This window comes from Rhodamnia argentea, chromosome 2 (genome assembly GCF_020921035.1).
Source record: "Rhodamnia argentea isolate NSW1041297 chromosome 2, ASM2092103v1, whole genome shotgun sequence".
Taxonomy (NCBI): domain Eukaryota; kingdom Viridiplantae; phylum Streptophyta; class Magnoliopsida; order Myrtales; family Myrtaceae; genus Rhodamnia; species Rhodamnia argentea.
In genome coordinates this window covers 7188496-7203824 of record NC_063151.1, presented here as the reverse complement: position 1 = coordinate 7203824, position 15329 = coordinate 7188496, and the positions used below count along the sequence as shown (strand labels likewise).

Here is a 15329-nt window from a genome sequence, read left to right as displayed (position 1 = left end):
TATTAGTTAAATTAAACAAATAAATAAATAAAATTAAAAAAGTGCAAAACTACATCGCTGCAGACCGGTGACCCCGGTTGACCCTCACCCCACTATTGTCGGCCCTTCCGAGGAGGGCCAACAAGGCCCTCGCCGCTTTTGTTGGTTTGCCCTTTTTTTTTTTCTAAATTTAGTTTATTTTAATTAATATTTATATAAAAAAATTAAATTTGAACCAAAACGGCTTCATTTTGGACTAATCTTTCTTATCTCAATCACGTCATTGCTATGTAGGAGAGAGAAAGTAAAAAAAAAAAATACACATCGGTATTTTCTATTAGCCAAATTGGACGGAGTTAACAAAAGAACTCGTTACACCAATTTGACAAATTTTATGATTTGATTGCAATTTTTGAAAGTTTTAGGACTTAACCGCACTTTGGTAACAAGTTTAATAATTTAGTTGTATAATGTCAAGCACAATTTCAAGGAGGAAATGAAAATTAGTATGGAAGTCAATTAATCTTGTGGTAAGTTTCTTTGTAAGATTGAGAGAATATTTCATGAGGAAAAGTATTTTGAGTGACTCAAGTGTAGTTGTATTGCTTTATCTATAATGGATTTCTTTACTGCTCTTTCCATGGGTGATCAAACCACATAAATTTGGTATTCAATCTATTTTTTTGTTCTGTCAATTTCATTATTCGATCACTTGCTTCCACAACATTGCCTAAGGTTTTTCTATGTAGGGACTCCCTAATATTCTAATAATTTTTGAATTTATTTTTCTTTTCTTTTCTTTTCTTTTTTTTTCTTCCCTCCTTCTTCTAGCCAATTGCAGGCCTCGGTGATGGCCGATGGCCGGCTAGAGGTAAGGCCGGATAAGGTCGAGCCTCGCCGGTCTTCGAATATCGCTGGGGCCCGATGATCTACTGGAAGAAGAAGGAAAGAAACAAAAAAGAAAGAAAAGAAAAAGTTACAAGTGTGCCGATTTTGGGTTTTTGATGGTAAAAATACTAAAAAAATTAGTTTGAGATAAATTTGTCACATGTGTACTAATTTTGAGTTTTTCATGATATTAATCCTAAAATATATCCGCATTTACGGCGTTTGTTGTGGTGCTTACTTTACTATCAATACATGTATTGATTTTTTTGTTCAAAGAAAATAGAACTTCAATGTTAACTTTATTTCTTTTCAAAATTAAAATTAGCTAAAAAATCAAGATTCCATATCTAAAATTGGCTAACAAGGCACAGCTCTTCGAAGAGATTCAAGTCAATCTCAATCACCTCTCTCTCTCTCTCTCTCTCTCTCTCTCTCTCTCTCTCTCTCTTTAAGCTTTGAAATAAAGATAAGCAATTTCTGCTGAAATCTTAATTAGCTAAACTCGGAGGATTGTTAAAGAAGGAAAATCAACTCGTTAAAAGGATGTTATGGGTATAGACGCCCCCACAAAGAAAAAGGTTAGCTAACGTTATCAGCATACTGTACTAACGACGTCGCTTTTTTAAGATAACACGATGTTTCGTCTTTTTTTTTTTATTACTGCGGGCACCATGATTTCTAAACTTGACTAGGATTGAGGGCGATTTTCCATGACGGGAAAGCAAGAGAACAATGTGAGTTTTCTATTCTTTTACAAATATCCCAATTCGATTTACATGTTTCTAATCTCGATAGATTCTAACTTCATTTTCATCGCGAATGCACGGCATCATCCAACGAGAGGAACACAGGATTAAAAGGCAATGTGGATGGATGAGGTCCGCCACTAATCTCGATGAAAAGCCATTTCTATGCTTTGCCAATTTGTCGACATCAACTCCTTTCCAATTATTAAACCTTCCTTTGGCAAATTGGCCTTAGTATTCATTTCAAATTTATAGCATGTGTCACCAATTTCATCTTAAACTAAAATTTGAGTTCATTGATGTTCATAGTAATACACGATTATTAAACTGATGATAGTTATTAAATCGACGGAGAAAAAAAAAAAAGCCTACCCAGAAATCACTGTCTAAATAAATTTCACGAACGATTGTACTTCTTTTCATTTCGTAGCAATTTAAGAAATATAGATAGATGGAAAAAATTAATCATCTTATCTTACAGCGATTGGCCACGGCATTGTGCCAATAATATCGCTGTCACGTACGAGGCTCCATCCAACGCGATGGGCCCTAAGTAGATGAGATGGGCCCACTCATTGAGTGCAGCCCAACTTGCAATCTCTTACCCACCTACGGCCTAGTGTCGACGTGTCACCTCCACAGCGGTATTGGCTTCAACCAGCTCCCAAGATTTCGCGCTTTGCATCGCACGGACACGAACCATTTGTGAGAAGAACAGAGCAATGCGGAATTGCTTGACATTGAATTGCTAGATTCCATTTATTAACTTGATGAGAAAGTCAAGAATAACTCCCAAGAGGTGACGGTCCACGGTGATCTACGGGCGTTCATTGGATTCTTCTAAACATGATAGATTGTATCGCCCTTGCAGAATATGAATGGATAAAAAATATTTTTTACCGTCCCGCAAAAGTATGGTCAATAATAAAAATAATTTTCATTGACTAATTATTTCAAGCATTAAAAGTGATCATTTTAAGAAAAATATTTTTCAAATCATTCATTTTTTTACAAAAATGAATAGAACCTTAACGTACCTTCTCTCTCCCTTTTTTTTTTTTTTTATTCTTTTTGATTAGATACTTGAATAATACAGGATTCGGTTTCCATCTCCGGTAGACGGGTGGGTTAGGAATTAGGGTTTACGGAGTTGCACCGGATCGCTGCCCTTGGCGTTGACCGACCACTTCAATTGGGTCCACGGTCCACCACCCGGTCGGGGGATGTCAAGTGTGTCAATGTTCCCTCGGCCCCCGCACCTCCCGGATCTCACGGTGATCAAATGATCCCATTGGAGGTTTCAACTTGTTAAATTCTTTTGACATCAAACTAAGACCGCCTTTTTTTTTGGGGGGGGGTCTAAGACCGATTACTTTCATTCAATCAACTAAGAAGACCGCTTTTGGCATTGACTCGCAATGCAGAACGACCGATGGAACGAGTCACTGTGCCGATGAGGAAGTAATCCGTCCGAAAGAAACACCGACTAGAAATGCAAGTTTCTCCGGATAAATTTTTTGCTGTGGGGATAGCATTCTCTTTTATCAATTCTCAAAGATGGGACGGGTGAAGTTGGCGGAGCATCATCCTCATCAAAGAGAGAGGAGCTCGCATTTTCTTATAGTAGTTCTTCGGTAGCAATGCATAACAGGTCGAACTTGGGAACAAAACATATCCCGAGCAAGAATGTGCCCCTTTGCACATCTCGCGATTCGAACGACGAAATGCATCGGTGATAGATTCCCACCCTCGCACCGGCAACCATCCACATCGTTATTGTGTGAACAGGAAAAGTCGCAACATCGTCTCCGTTCGAATGATAATATCGAAATAAACAGCAAGAACACAACCACCAAAGCACAAGCCATTGTCTTTAGGCTTTTCCCGATAATTAGTTCACAGTTCACAATCACAGCAATGCATAACCGCCGTTTTTTTCTCTTTATGTTATTATACCTTCAGTTTCAAATGTGAGCGGTATTTCGAAGTAAAATTTAAGAGCTCCGTTGCTAGGATTACCAAATAACGCCTAGTCCTTTCAAGAAGTAATTTACTTAGAACACAACAAACCATTTCTTATTCTCTCTTACGCGAGTAATCGGTATCCAGAAGTATTGGATAGAGATCACTAGCAGACCTTGACGAAGTGGTTCCAGTCCATGGCCCATCGGTGGACGTACCCTTGGTGGTATTCTCACCAACTAAATGATCTTCGTCACCTTTAAAATACTTCCTCATGGCCTCAATTTTCTCCTCGGTCGGGAGAGCGCCCTCAGAGTCCAAGACTGGAACAGCAGCCTTGCCCTCAAGAATACTAACCACAGATGACATCGGCGGCCGGAGTCTTGGAGTTGTATTAGTACACATCAGAGCTACCTTTATCAATACCAGCACCTCCTCTTTGTCAAAGTGAGAACCGAGCCTCCGATCAACTAGATCGATCAAATTTCCTCTCTCCTTCAAAAATCGCGCCTAGAAACAGAAAGGAAAAGTGAGGATGTTTCCCTTTCAAGCTTCGGGTATTGATCCGTTGCAAAATATGCTCAAATTACTAAAACAGACTAATCCATGATTGCCGCCACCCCAAGTCGCACATCTTGAGCATGAACACCATGGACTGGCTATTGCAAGGATCTCCTTTCAAATTCAGTGTAGACCAAAACACAAAAAGAAGATTTGGATATAATTTGAAATGACGAATTGCACTTAATGGCATGACAATTCATTAAACAGGTTTCAATAGCTAATAACCGTAACGCTCCTTCTCAATCATTGAAAGTGCATATGAGTAGTTATATACTATGCTCACGCTTCCTTAACCCATCTTTCCATTGGCACAAGCAGATATTTAAATATGGATATGATCACAATCGAAAACTTTTGAATGCTAGAGTGGGTTACCCAATCGAGCAGATAAAAGCATTCCTCCTTGTTTTGGGAACTAGTGTTTCTCCGGCCGCTAACAACTTCTAAGGCAACGATGCCAAAACTATAGATGTTGGCTTTGTCGGTGAGGTAACCATGCATTGCATACTCCGGTGCCATATATCCACCGCACAACAAGAAAAGAGCTTGCGTTTGCAACAAGGTAACAGTCTTAAATAGCACATACTTAATATTCCTCAATTGGAAAGAAGGAGATATTCCTAAATGTGACACTATGGTCTCAAGAGTAGAAGAAAAAACAAGGGCATCTTGAAATTTTCTTCATTAGAATTTACCGAGAATATTACAAATGAAGAAGAAGACCGTTGTTGTTCTATACAACTATCAGAGTACATATATGACTTTATTACTTGGAAAAGAGGCACTCGACCGGAAAAAGAGTTGGAAACAGGCCGAGCCAAGGTCTCTGGATACATGACCGAAAAAAGAGTTGACAAGCTTTTTGTCCGAGTGAACACATTAGGTAGGGTGCACTGAATTACCATTTGAATGTTTATCTTGAATTGTTCTTAATGTAGCAAATGGAGCATGCGGGGTATTATCAATCTTTTTTAGTACAATCTCGCATAGGAGGATATGACCTTTCCAGGAATTGTATTAGATTATCTAACATTTGTTGAGACAGCGGAAATGAGTTAATCTTGTTGAACTAATGTTAGGGTTAGTAGACTAGAGTTAGTAGAACGAACTTGCAGTTTTATCTGTTCCCTAATTAATCACTTTCTTTTAATAAACAAGTTGACTTTTCACACGTGTTAAGCAATCGATTGAAACATGTGAACATGCTTATTTATGTTTTCCCGTGTGTATACAACAAAAACACGGGCGAATTAGCTCTATCGCATATAATACTAAGTTATATTCATATTAACAATTACATGTCAATATCAGAGTATCATTACTTAATGATAAGAGTATGTGACACAATTAACATTATTTTCCCAATTAATGTGAAGAGTGGTTGGACAGGCATAGAGCTTAGTGGTTAAGACACCTTTGTTGAGCACCATGCTTTGGGATGATGTGAATCAACCACAAAGCTCCATTCAACTCACTTATATTAAATCAGACAAATCGTTTCTATTCCATGCTTTTATGTTGTCGATGACTCCTTATTAGGTTAACAGGAACATAAACCAAGAAACTTACTAAGTTCCAGCAATCTTGGTGCTAATATGTGTGTTGTTCTCCTCATCAAGCTTTGCCAAACCAAAATCTGATATTTTAGGGTTGAGATCCTTGTCCAGTAGAACATTAGTAGCTTTGATGTCTCTATGCACAATCTTCAGCCTTGATTCCTCATGGAGATATGCCAAGCCCCTGGCAATACCCACGCATATCTTGTGTCTTGTCTGCCAGTCCAACTTTAGCTGAAATTCTTCAGGACCTTTGTATCAATAGACATCAAATCTACGTTATTCCCATGTCATTAGCTGAAGTCAGTGAAGAAGGGTGTGATATGAAATTACCAAATAAAGCACGAGCAAGACTGTTATTTTCCATGTACTCGTAAACCAGCAAAAGTTGATTCCCTTCAATGCAGCATCCATAGAGTTTCACAAGATGCGGATGTTGAAGAGCAGAAATCATCCCAATCTCGGTCACAAACTCACGATTTCCTTGCTTGGATTTGGCTGAAAGCTGCTTCACTGCTATAGCGGTGCCATCTGTCAGAAGACCCTGCAATTGAACTTCGGAATCAGTTCCATGCTGTGAAGACTCGGTCATATTGAATGCTGCTTTCTACATATCTTTTCTGTTTGGAATAGGTGATTTTCCTATATACCTTGTACACTGAACCAAAACCGCCTTCTCCAATCTTATTGGCAGCATCAAAATTGTTTGTGGCAGCTTTAATCTGCCGCAAGGTAAATGAACCAATTTGCAACGCTAGACCCTTCAAATCTGCACCATGTTTTGGAACTTCTCAGAATTTGGAGGAGTCAACAGCTCACGTAATCTACTATCTAACAAAGACCTAGCAATTCCTTCGCAATGTACCAGAAAACATTATTATGACTATTTGGTCTGAACAAGTTCAGGACAGAATATCTTAGCATCTTGAAATTTACTTTCCAGGAAACTCCGGCATTGGCTGGCAGTATGTTCTTTGAAAAAAAAAAAGGAGAATGTCTTCAGGGTATTTACTATTAAGGGAGAAGAAAAATCATAGAAAAAGCAACTACCTTGTGCCATTTCATCTTCACGTCCAAAACATCCTCTCCACCAAAGGATAACCAGGATAAGAAAAACTACAAAAACTATAGCAGCCACAATCCCGACCACTGTGCCAGCAGCTATGCCGGTTGACTTATGTGGGGGTTTATAGTCTGCAGTGAAACAATCAGATTAATGAGCACAGGAACATGTCTTCTTTTGGAACCATGTGATACTAATTACAAAGGAAAAAGACAGAGAAAAAGAAAATCTACTCATCACTCTCAAGGCTGTACTACAGTATACAGGGGCAATGGACGTTAATCCAAAGCAGAAATGTGAACGAGGCTATTGTTTCACAGTCTGAATAGAAGGATTAAAGATACACAGATAAAACAATGCTCAGATAGAAAGAAGACAGAGCAAACCAGAGCCAATTTTCGCCTCTTAAGAGAAAAATAATACATCCTAGTCAGCTACTGTAGAAATTTCTCTGATCAACTGTAACATATGGCAATGGCCTGAATCCAACAGTGGACATTTGCAACCAAACCAAGTAACTGAATAGCCTACTGATGACTTCTGGTGCAAGACAAAAGATGAGAAATTTTATTCATATGAAAATGAGCAACTTTCTTAACAGAGAAGCACCAAGTGAAACATGGAAGTGTCTGTCTGCATACCAGGATTGAGACGGAGATAGCAGATATAAGAGGACCATAGACTCCCCTGTTAGGTATAGCATAGGTTCCTTTTCCAGCCCAATAAAAGCGTATCTCCAGAGTGCCGTTGGTCACTGTGGCATTAAAATTTTTTATGACTGGCTTTCCAACTCCACCCGCTTCAATCGCAATGTTGAAATCTTTCCACACCAATTTTCCCTGAAATAATGTTGAATCTGATTCAAGTCGATTGTCTCCACACTAAACAAGGTGAAACTTTCAGTCTCAATAGAATGTAGAAATTCTGATCAGATTATGATTTGCAAATACGAGATATTTAGCAAAAAACGAGATGGACCATAACATATCGAACGCTTTATATGCTTTACATATTTGAATCAGCACTACATAATGCCCAACATTTACCTGTATATAAACATTAAAAGCTCGCCTTCCAAGGCTGCGATAACTTTCGTTGCCTGTGTACATTATCTCCGCAAAATGAAGGCTTACATTGTAGGTCCCATTGATCAGACAATAACCATAATAAGTTAGAGAGATAGGAGAAAGCCGTGCATTCATGTAAAGTTGGGCATGGACATTCTCCGTGGACAGTACGGATACATTCTCAGCTATATATGTATCTGAATCTTGGACATTATCAGGGAAGTGACCAGTGCTACTGTAGGCCCAGTAATCTCCAGTCCCGTAGAAACTTGAAGCTGTAGCCGACGCTTTATCCTCGCTGTATGTGATGTCCCCTACTGGTACTTCACCCCCACCGCAATTTATAAAGAGGTTATGCCGACCTGGATGTGGTAAAGAAATGGCCACAAAGAGAAAACTCAAGTTTTCCTCTTTTTCTTAATATGGACCTAATAAACTTGCATTTTCTTATTCGAAAAGCACATAGAAACTCCCAAGTTTATGAGCAAGACAGTATTTCATGGAGGCGGCTTTTGAAATATCAGAGTAACTATGCATTAACCATCAAATATTGACACAATAGCCCAGAGGAGAGTTGATAAGGAGATAGATTTGATGAGAAAATACACAGAGAATATGATGCAATATCAGGATCTGATGATAATGATAGGATATACAGCATATCAACTTACTTTCTGGGCAACGTGCACTTTTCAAACATGAGACAAGTCCACTTGTGGCAGGATATGAGGTTCTGAGCAAGTCAATAAAAGACTTTATGATCATCGTCCTGAATGAAGTTCAATGCTACGTACACAAACAATTAAAATGCAAGTCTCTTGGTTAAAAATTTAATAGCAAACATACGCATTGTCAACCGCCAAGCTTGCAAACAAGTTGCTGCAGAGAAAAGTAAAAATCAACATTCAGTAGAGAAATGGAAATCTTGCATGCATGCAGGATTATAAGTTACTCATAAACCGCAGATTTGAAGGGGAGCCCTGGACTTAGACTGAAGGAAGTAGTACATACACTTCTCGTAGATGACATTCTGTGCTTCCATGAGTGAAGTTGTTGTATGATAGGTCACTACACAGACAAATAGTCAACCATTCCAAAATATAATCAATTCAAAAAACACACTGAAAGTCATTCCATCAAATGCTTATTATGTACACAAAGGGAGACCAGTTGCAAAATATGACAGGTAAGGCAAGTTGAAAGGTGAAAACATCACAAGGTGATGACAGTGATATTTTATCTTTCTTCCAGATATCTTATCTTAATTAATTAAAAGGAGAAAGACTAATTGGAGTCAATTGAGGCTTAGAACTAGTCGGAGTGCATAAATACATTTTTAACCGGTACATGATATAAAGATCAGCAACGAGGCAAAATTAGAACCGCGATTCCAACGGCTACTGAGTCAGATCATCTTATTAGAAAATATCCAAACCACCATTTAAATGCTTAAAACTACCTCATAAAAGCTTCATTCTTTCACCCATAAGATATTATCAACTTTCTCCTAGGTACACTCATTTTGGTTGTAGAGTTTCTCAAGTACACAAACCCATAAAAATTGTTATCAGCAAGAAATAGCCCAAGCAACTAATCATATTCTGCGAGAGATGTGTTAGACAAACTTTCAAAGAGGAAGTATAGGAAGTAAAAATTTTCTAAAGTGTCATTTTTATTATGCCAAGAGGTTAAAAAAAGATCCAGAGATGGGAAGGCTTTTTCTATAGTGGAAAGTGGGGCTAACTTGTCACTTCCAAGACTATCCACTTTATACTTTTCATGCGTACCATACGATTCAGCCTCCTGTCTTACATAAAACTTTCCAATTAACGAGAAGAAGAGTACTATGATGTTTGCATTTAACTCCGTAGACCACAAACCATAAGGATGCAAGATGTAAATGCAAAATTGCTTACTACAGTGAAAGATTAGCCAGATAGAGCTAGAAGTAAATTCGTGACTAAACAAGACATTTTCTTCAGGCAGCGAAGCTTACACAAACTCTGCAATCCCCAGGATCCAATCAGGGACTGCTCCAGTCAATTGATTTCCAGTCAGATAGCTAAACAAGATTATTTGATTGAGTCAGTTCCTCAAGCACTCTACACACTCAAACTGAAAGATTTTAGAATTATACCTCAAAAGCGCATTAAAATTAATTACAGGTCTAGAAAAAAAAAAAAAAACAGTAAACTCATGATCTCAATATAGAGGAGGAGAACTTTCAGCTGGAGATGAAAGATAAAGGAAATCAATGACAAAAGAAAAACCTGATCCTTGCAGAAATTGGAGTGCACGGGGAAAATTTACAACGACACTAGTACACAAAGCTGAACATGGTGAAGGATACTATCATAATAGCTTATTAACTATTTCCTCGCAATAATGTTCTTGTCCTTCCAAGACATAATAAAGGAAGATGTACCAATGTCAAACAGTCAATTGTTGGGCAGAAAGATGAAAAGATATTGCCGTTATTAAACAGTCCAAGAAGCTTAGGACTACAGTTTCTCATCATTTTCAAGACTAGGGACAAGACATCAAGGTCCTATCTGCAGACCTCCTAAATAGCACGTAAGAACTGCACTCACCAAACAATCTAGGGCCATTGTTTTGGAAAGAACCAAATAGAGAGCCTAAGGACCTTTGCTATGTTTAATCTTACATGCTTTAAGTCCATAGACATTCAACTGTCAAAATATTTAAGTAACACTGATCCGTACAACTCTTCCAGCGTAAACAAGTAACTCTATTGAAACTTGTGAATTATGCTCTTTAAGCAACAGAATATCATCGATCTATGTCTGCTCCAAGACTTGAGTCCCACCAGAATAATTAGTTGACAGTAATCATAAATTCATAATCAAAATCATTGTAAAATTTGGATAGTGAAATAATAAGCATTCAAGCCACGAGGACTTCAAAGGTTATAAGCTGGAAATGTTATCACGGTCTAAGTTCTGTTGATAGCTCAACTACTTTACAGTAAAAGTTGCCTATAGCTTGGCCACTGGAACAACTTGAGATCTTAGATTCCCATACAAAATATGAAAAAGAAGCCCAGGTCCAGCATCAAAGTACTTACATATAATCCACTTCTGACAGGCTGCTAAAGGAGTCAGGGATTTTGCCACTCAGTTTGTTGAAGCTGAGGTCTCTGCAAAACAATGGAATGGAAAGGAGACAAATGTAATGAGAAGATAGTTTTAACTGACTCCCACTGGACACTCTTTGAGTATTACTTTAGAGATTTGTACAAACACAGGCTACATCAATGAACCTATAGGTCCAATTCAGATGTTTAGACATACAGGTCAACTGCCCCGTGCCTATGCTTTCTAGTAGACGTTTGTCTCCAGAGGCATTCATCGCATAAAATCCATGTTCACCGAGTTGGTCACAGGCCATAAATATACAAAATTCTGCCGTAAACCAAATTCATGACTTGGGAAATTTCAATTTACATAATTCAAAAATGCTACTCGGGAACTAAACTGAATGCATCCCTGGGAATGCAACATATTATAGTTCAAATTGGTAGATTCCATTTATCTAATAGGATCAAAACCAAAGCTAATCATAATTTATTGAACAGATCTTCTTCATAACATTTTATTAATGGCTAAAGGGACAGTGACTAAATACTAGGGTGTTTAGAAAGTAGGATATCAGCTTGAGTTAATTGAAAAGAAAAAAAAAAGTTAGGATTTCATAAAACAGGAAAGCATGATTCTGCAGTCCAATAAAATTATCGTTGGAAAAATTACAACCTAGTCGAACCTAAAGAAAAGGAAATGGGGTACATGGTAAGCCAGAGTAGAACCACATAAACTCGGTTATTCAAAATACAGAAAAACAAAGAATAAGCGTTGATGGCAGATGACAACAGAATGGCAAAAAGTTGCTGTTAAATGTAGCATTTTCAACATCTTACAGAGATGACCAGATGAATAAGAAGAATTGACTTGTATAGAGATGCACTTGAAGCCGTGCTCTTTTTCGAACGAAGAACGTTATGGCTGACAAATTTAGGACGGTCAAGCATAAAACTCCAGTTAGATTTTGTGGGGCTGAGGCTCAAGAGCGGAAACCACTAGAAGGAAAGTTTCCAGATAATCGACCGATAGAAGCCCCCATTTTGCTTTGATGCTCTAAAGAAGTTAAGATAACAAATCAAAGCAAAAGTAAATTAGACGAAATGGGCACCACAACCAAGGTAAGAATTCTTGCGGTTTCTTTTCCTTGAAAAGTGAAAACAAAGAGAGAAAAGGTCCATATACTTCTGCGCGGAACTGAATATTCTACAGCAGAGGCCACAACCACCAGAAACTTTAAATGCCACATCACAATTCACAATTCAGCAATATCAACAGAAAAGATCAAAACACCATTGAAGTCAGTAAGGGGCCTTCAAGCCATCTTGTATGGGTTCTTTAACGGCAACCAAAAGTCAACCATAAACTAGTAGAAATTTCACTAATTAAGGGTGAAATTATCTATTCTGCTTGGAATAGGAAAAGGGGAGAGCCGTTCTACTCACAATGTTTTTAGGTTCGTCATTCCTGCTAGATAACCAGGTAGCTCTCCTATGAAATTGCAGCTCCTCAGCATCCTATGAGGCAAAAGCTCCGATATTGTCACATTGCTAAGACGATTTGGCTCTTTTGCATTAAGTAAACTATCTGTGAAGGGGCAGCGCTCTCACAATGTCGTGATATTTGCACAGTTAAGCGGTGGAACTCGGGACTCGGGTCCTTCAAGGTCACTTATTCTCCTGCATATCAAAAGCAAATAGGGAACTTTATTAGATTGATACCATTTCAAAGAAAGGAGAGATCAGATCGAAATGCCAAACTGCCACACTGACAAGTCGGACAATTTCTCCAAAAGTGCGATTCTGGAGGGAATTGGCCCTTGCAATCCACTTCCTTGAATAACCCTGATGAGACAATTCATAGATTGAACTATCATGGGGACATATTTATACAGACCGACTTAAAAGGCGAAGAAGCATTAAGTCTTACAGTTTTTCGAGATTTGTCAAGTACTGAATAAAATCAGGTATCTTTCCCGAGAACTGATTATCACTGAGTCGCCTACAGTGCATCAAATAACAAGATTTATATGAAGAAGAAAGAATAGAAGTATCTAAATAGTAGCAGAGTATGTGGAAATTGGAAACTAACAGCTCCTGCAAAGCCGTTAGTTTAACAAATGTTTGAGGCAGCTCCCCGGAGAAATTATTTGAAGTGAGGTGCCTGCAACAGAAAAACCCAATGATATCACATCGGTTAATCTCTATTACCCAATGTGATAGAATTTCCCCCTCCAGAAACGAAATCATCGGCGAATAAGAACTCGACGAACAATGCAGAAAAATGCATGGAGAGACTCACAGTACAAGTAACTGGGACAAGTTCCCCAGGTCTGGAGGAAGAGTTCCATTAAGCTGATTGATCTCGACAACTCTGAGCAGACGAGAGGTTAAATCAGATTGAACACAGCCAAGGTGCCAAACGCGGGTGGCGGGATGAGTGATCACTCACAATCTCGAGAGGGTGGATATGTTTCCCATCTCCTTGGGGATTGGACCAGTCAATCGGTTTCCAAGTAGAGAACTGCACCACAATCACCGCGTTTCTCCAATCAATAGAAGATACGATCGATCGCGAGACAGAGAGAGACGGAGAGAGAGTACATACATGTTGCGCAAGTTCGTCGAGCCCCATTCTTTAGGAATTGTGCCGTTCAGATAGTTGCGGGTGACGTCACTGTTTAGAGAGAGAGAGAGAGAGGAGATGATGCTTGTGAAGAAGAAGAAGAAGAATGATGCCGGGAAGGGAGGGAAAAGTGAGGCTTACAAGATTTGGAGGTGAGGCAATCGGATCAGTTGAGGCGGAAGAATGCCGGGAAGGGACTGAGATTTGAGAATTCTGTTTTTCACATGACAAGATGGAGCTTTTTGAGATTTGAGGATTAGTTTTCTCTATCTGCCTAGAACTAGCCATCAAAATGATGTTAAAAAATTGCTATCCCAATCTACACGGTATCTGTTACGATTAGACGCGCAATCACACCACAATTGAATTGAGGGCGGAAGATAGAGAAAGAGAAGTCGATATACAAAATTTTGTTGCGATTCATACTTAAATTAGGGTTACATCTAGCGAGAGGTTTTCACTCCAATCGAACATCCACCACGTACTTGTTACGTCACTCAATTGCGAGCGAAAAAGATAATATATAACCGTAGTCATTCATGGACCCATGCTTCCCGAGAGTATAAACCACACCACATCTCAACAATATCAACCGATTCCAAACGATAGAATCCTTCGAGAATCGCCTCAAAGATGAATGTTTTGATCTAAGCAAATGAGTATATAGCTAATGATTTTGTTAGCATAATATATTTTGAATGACTGTAAGAGTAACGGTATGTTGCGGATCATGAATTCTCGAAAGAGTGCACCTGCGAGAACGGATTCCAAATGATAAAGTCCTTTGAGAATCCGCTCAAAAGAGGAAGGTTTTGCTCTAAACAAATGAGTATATATAGCTAAGGGTTTTACTAAAGTAACGGTTTTTGAATAACTGTAAAAGTAACAGTATGCTATAAATTATTTTAATTGGTTATTATTTGTTATTTTGTAGTACAAAACATACTGTTAATCTTTTAGTCGATTTTGGTGTCACATAATCATTTCTCTATAGCTAATGCGAAGAGCATGCGTCACTCAAAAAGCTCGACCCCAAACGTATGTACGTATACTAAGAAGAGAACAATATCATGAGAATTCTCAAATTACCCCTACGATGAAAGTTAAGAGGGAATATAAAAATCACCCTTCCGATATTCGATCGCGGTTTTTGATTTTTAACACTCCCATTTATCACCAGAAAATATGATTCTTGGCGTGGTCGAACATTTGTCTGGATTTTAATAACTCGTATATGATTTATAATTAAATGCTAAGCACATAACATATGATTGTACTAATTAGAATCACGAAAATTAAGAGGGAGAGAGAGAGAGACATGCTGATGACGTGGGGAACGGTGTTATTGTCGGCGTCGGTGAAATTCCCGCAGGTGACGGCGTCCATAGTTTTATTAATGTCTTTGTTGTCGCCCCATCCACCCTCTACGCCGCATGGATCTGCACTGAAATCCCAGCCCGACTTCCCTAAAGTCTCCCCTATTTCTCTCAACGCGGCCACTGCAAGAAATAGAGATCCAACAAGTCCAGAAGAGGCAGCAACATGTCTCATGCAAAACAGGGAAGAGGAAAAGGAACAGTTACCATGAAATCAAAACTACAAGATTGTGTGGGTTTTCTTTAATTTTTTGTTCACCTTCGTCGTCGGGCAGAAGAGTGGCGGCGGCAGCTGAGTTGACGGTGCACAGAAGGATGACGAGCCCGGAGAAGAGAGACCGAGCCGAGAAGGGATTCGCCATCGTCTTAGTCCCAGAGCTCGATTCAGAAGAATGTGTGGTTCAACTC

The 15329-nt window shown here is 38.8% G+C and overlaps 1 protein-coding gene, 1 long non-coding RNA gene and 1 pseudogene across 2 annotated transcripts in view; 1 reads left to right on the top strand and 2 right to left on the bottom strand.

The window, feature by feature from the left end:
• Positions 1–7531, top strand: part of LOC125313727 — an 18465-nt gene extending 10934 nt beyond the window's left edge. Inside the window, exon 3 of the long non-coding RNA XR_007197317.1 lies at positions 7410–7531. This is a non-coding gene — a long non-coding RNA (uncharacterized LOC125313727). The remainder of the gene's footprint in view (positions 1–7409) is intronic.
• The window catches only part of LOC115733887, a 117993-nt pseudogene that overhangs the window by 84490 nt on the left and 18174 nt on the right, over positions 1–15329 (bottom strand).
• On the bottom strand, positions 3571–15329 carry LOC115733512 (probable leucine-rich repeat receptor-like serine/threonine-protein kinase At3g14840). Its single transcript, XM_048273633.1, has 24 exons — positions 15181–15329; positions 14864–15044; positions 13687–13758; positions 13528–13596; positions 13372–13443; positions 13222–13293; positions 13012–13083; positions 12850–12921; positions 12693–12764; positions 12531–12599; positions 12366–12437; positions 10911–10982; positions 9822–9887; positions 8837–8893; positions 8672–8704; positions 8497–8558; positions 7805–8187; positions 7378–7597; positions 6746–6889; positions 6346–6464; positions 6029–6239; positions 5709–5946; positions 4515–4665; positions 3571–4085 (listed from the first exon to the last, which is right to left on the bottom strand). The coding sequence occupies exons 1-24, from the start codon at positions 15281–15283 to the stop codon at positions 3690–3692; spliced, it is 3078 nt and encodes a 1025-aa protein (XP_048129590.1). The 5' UTR covers positions 15284–15329; the 3' UTR covers positions 3571–3689.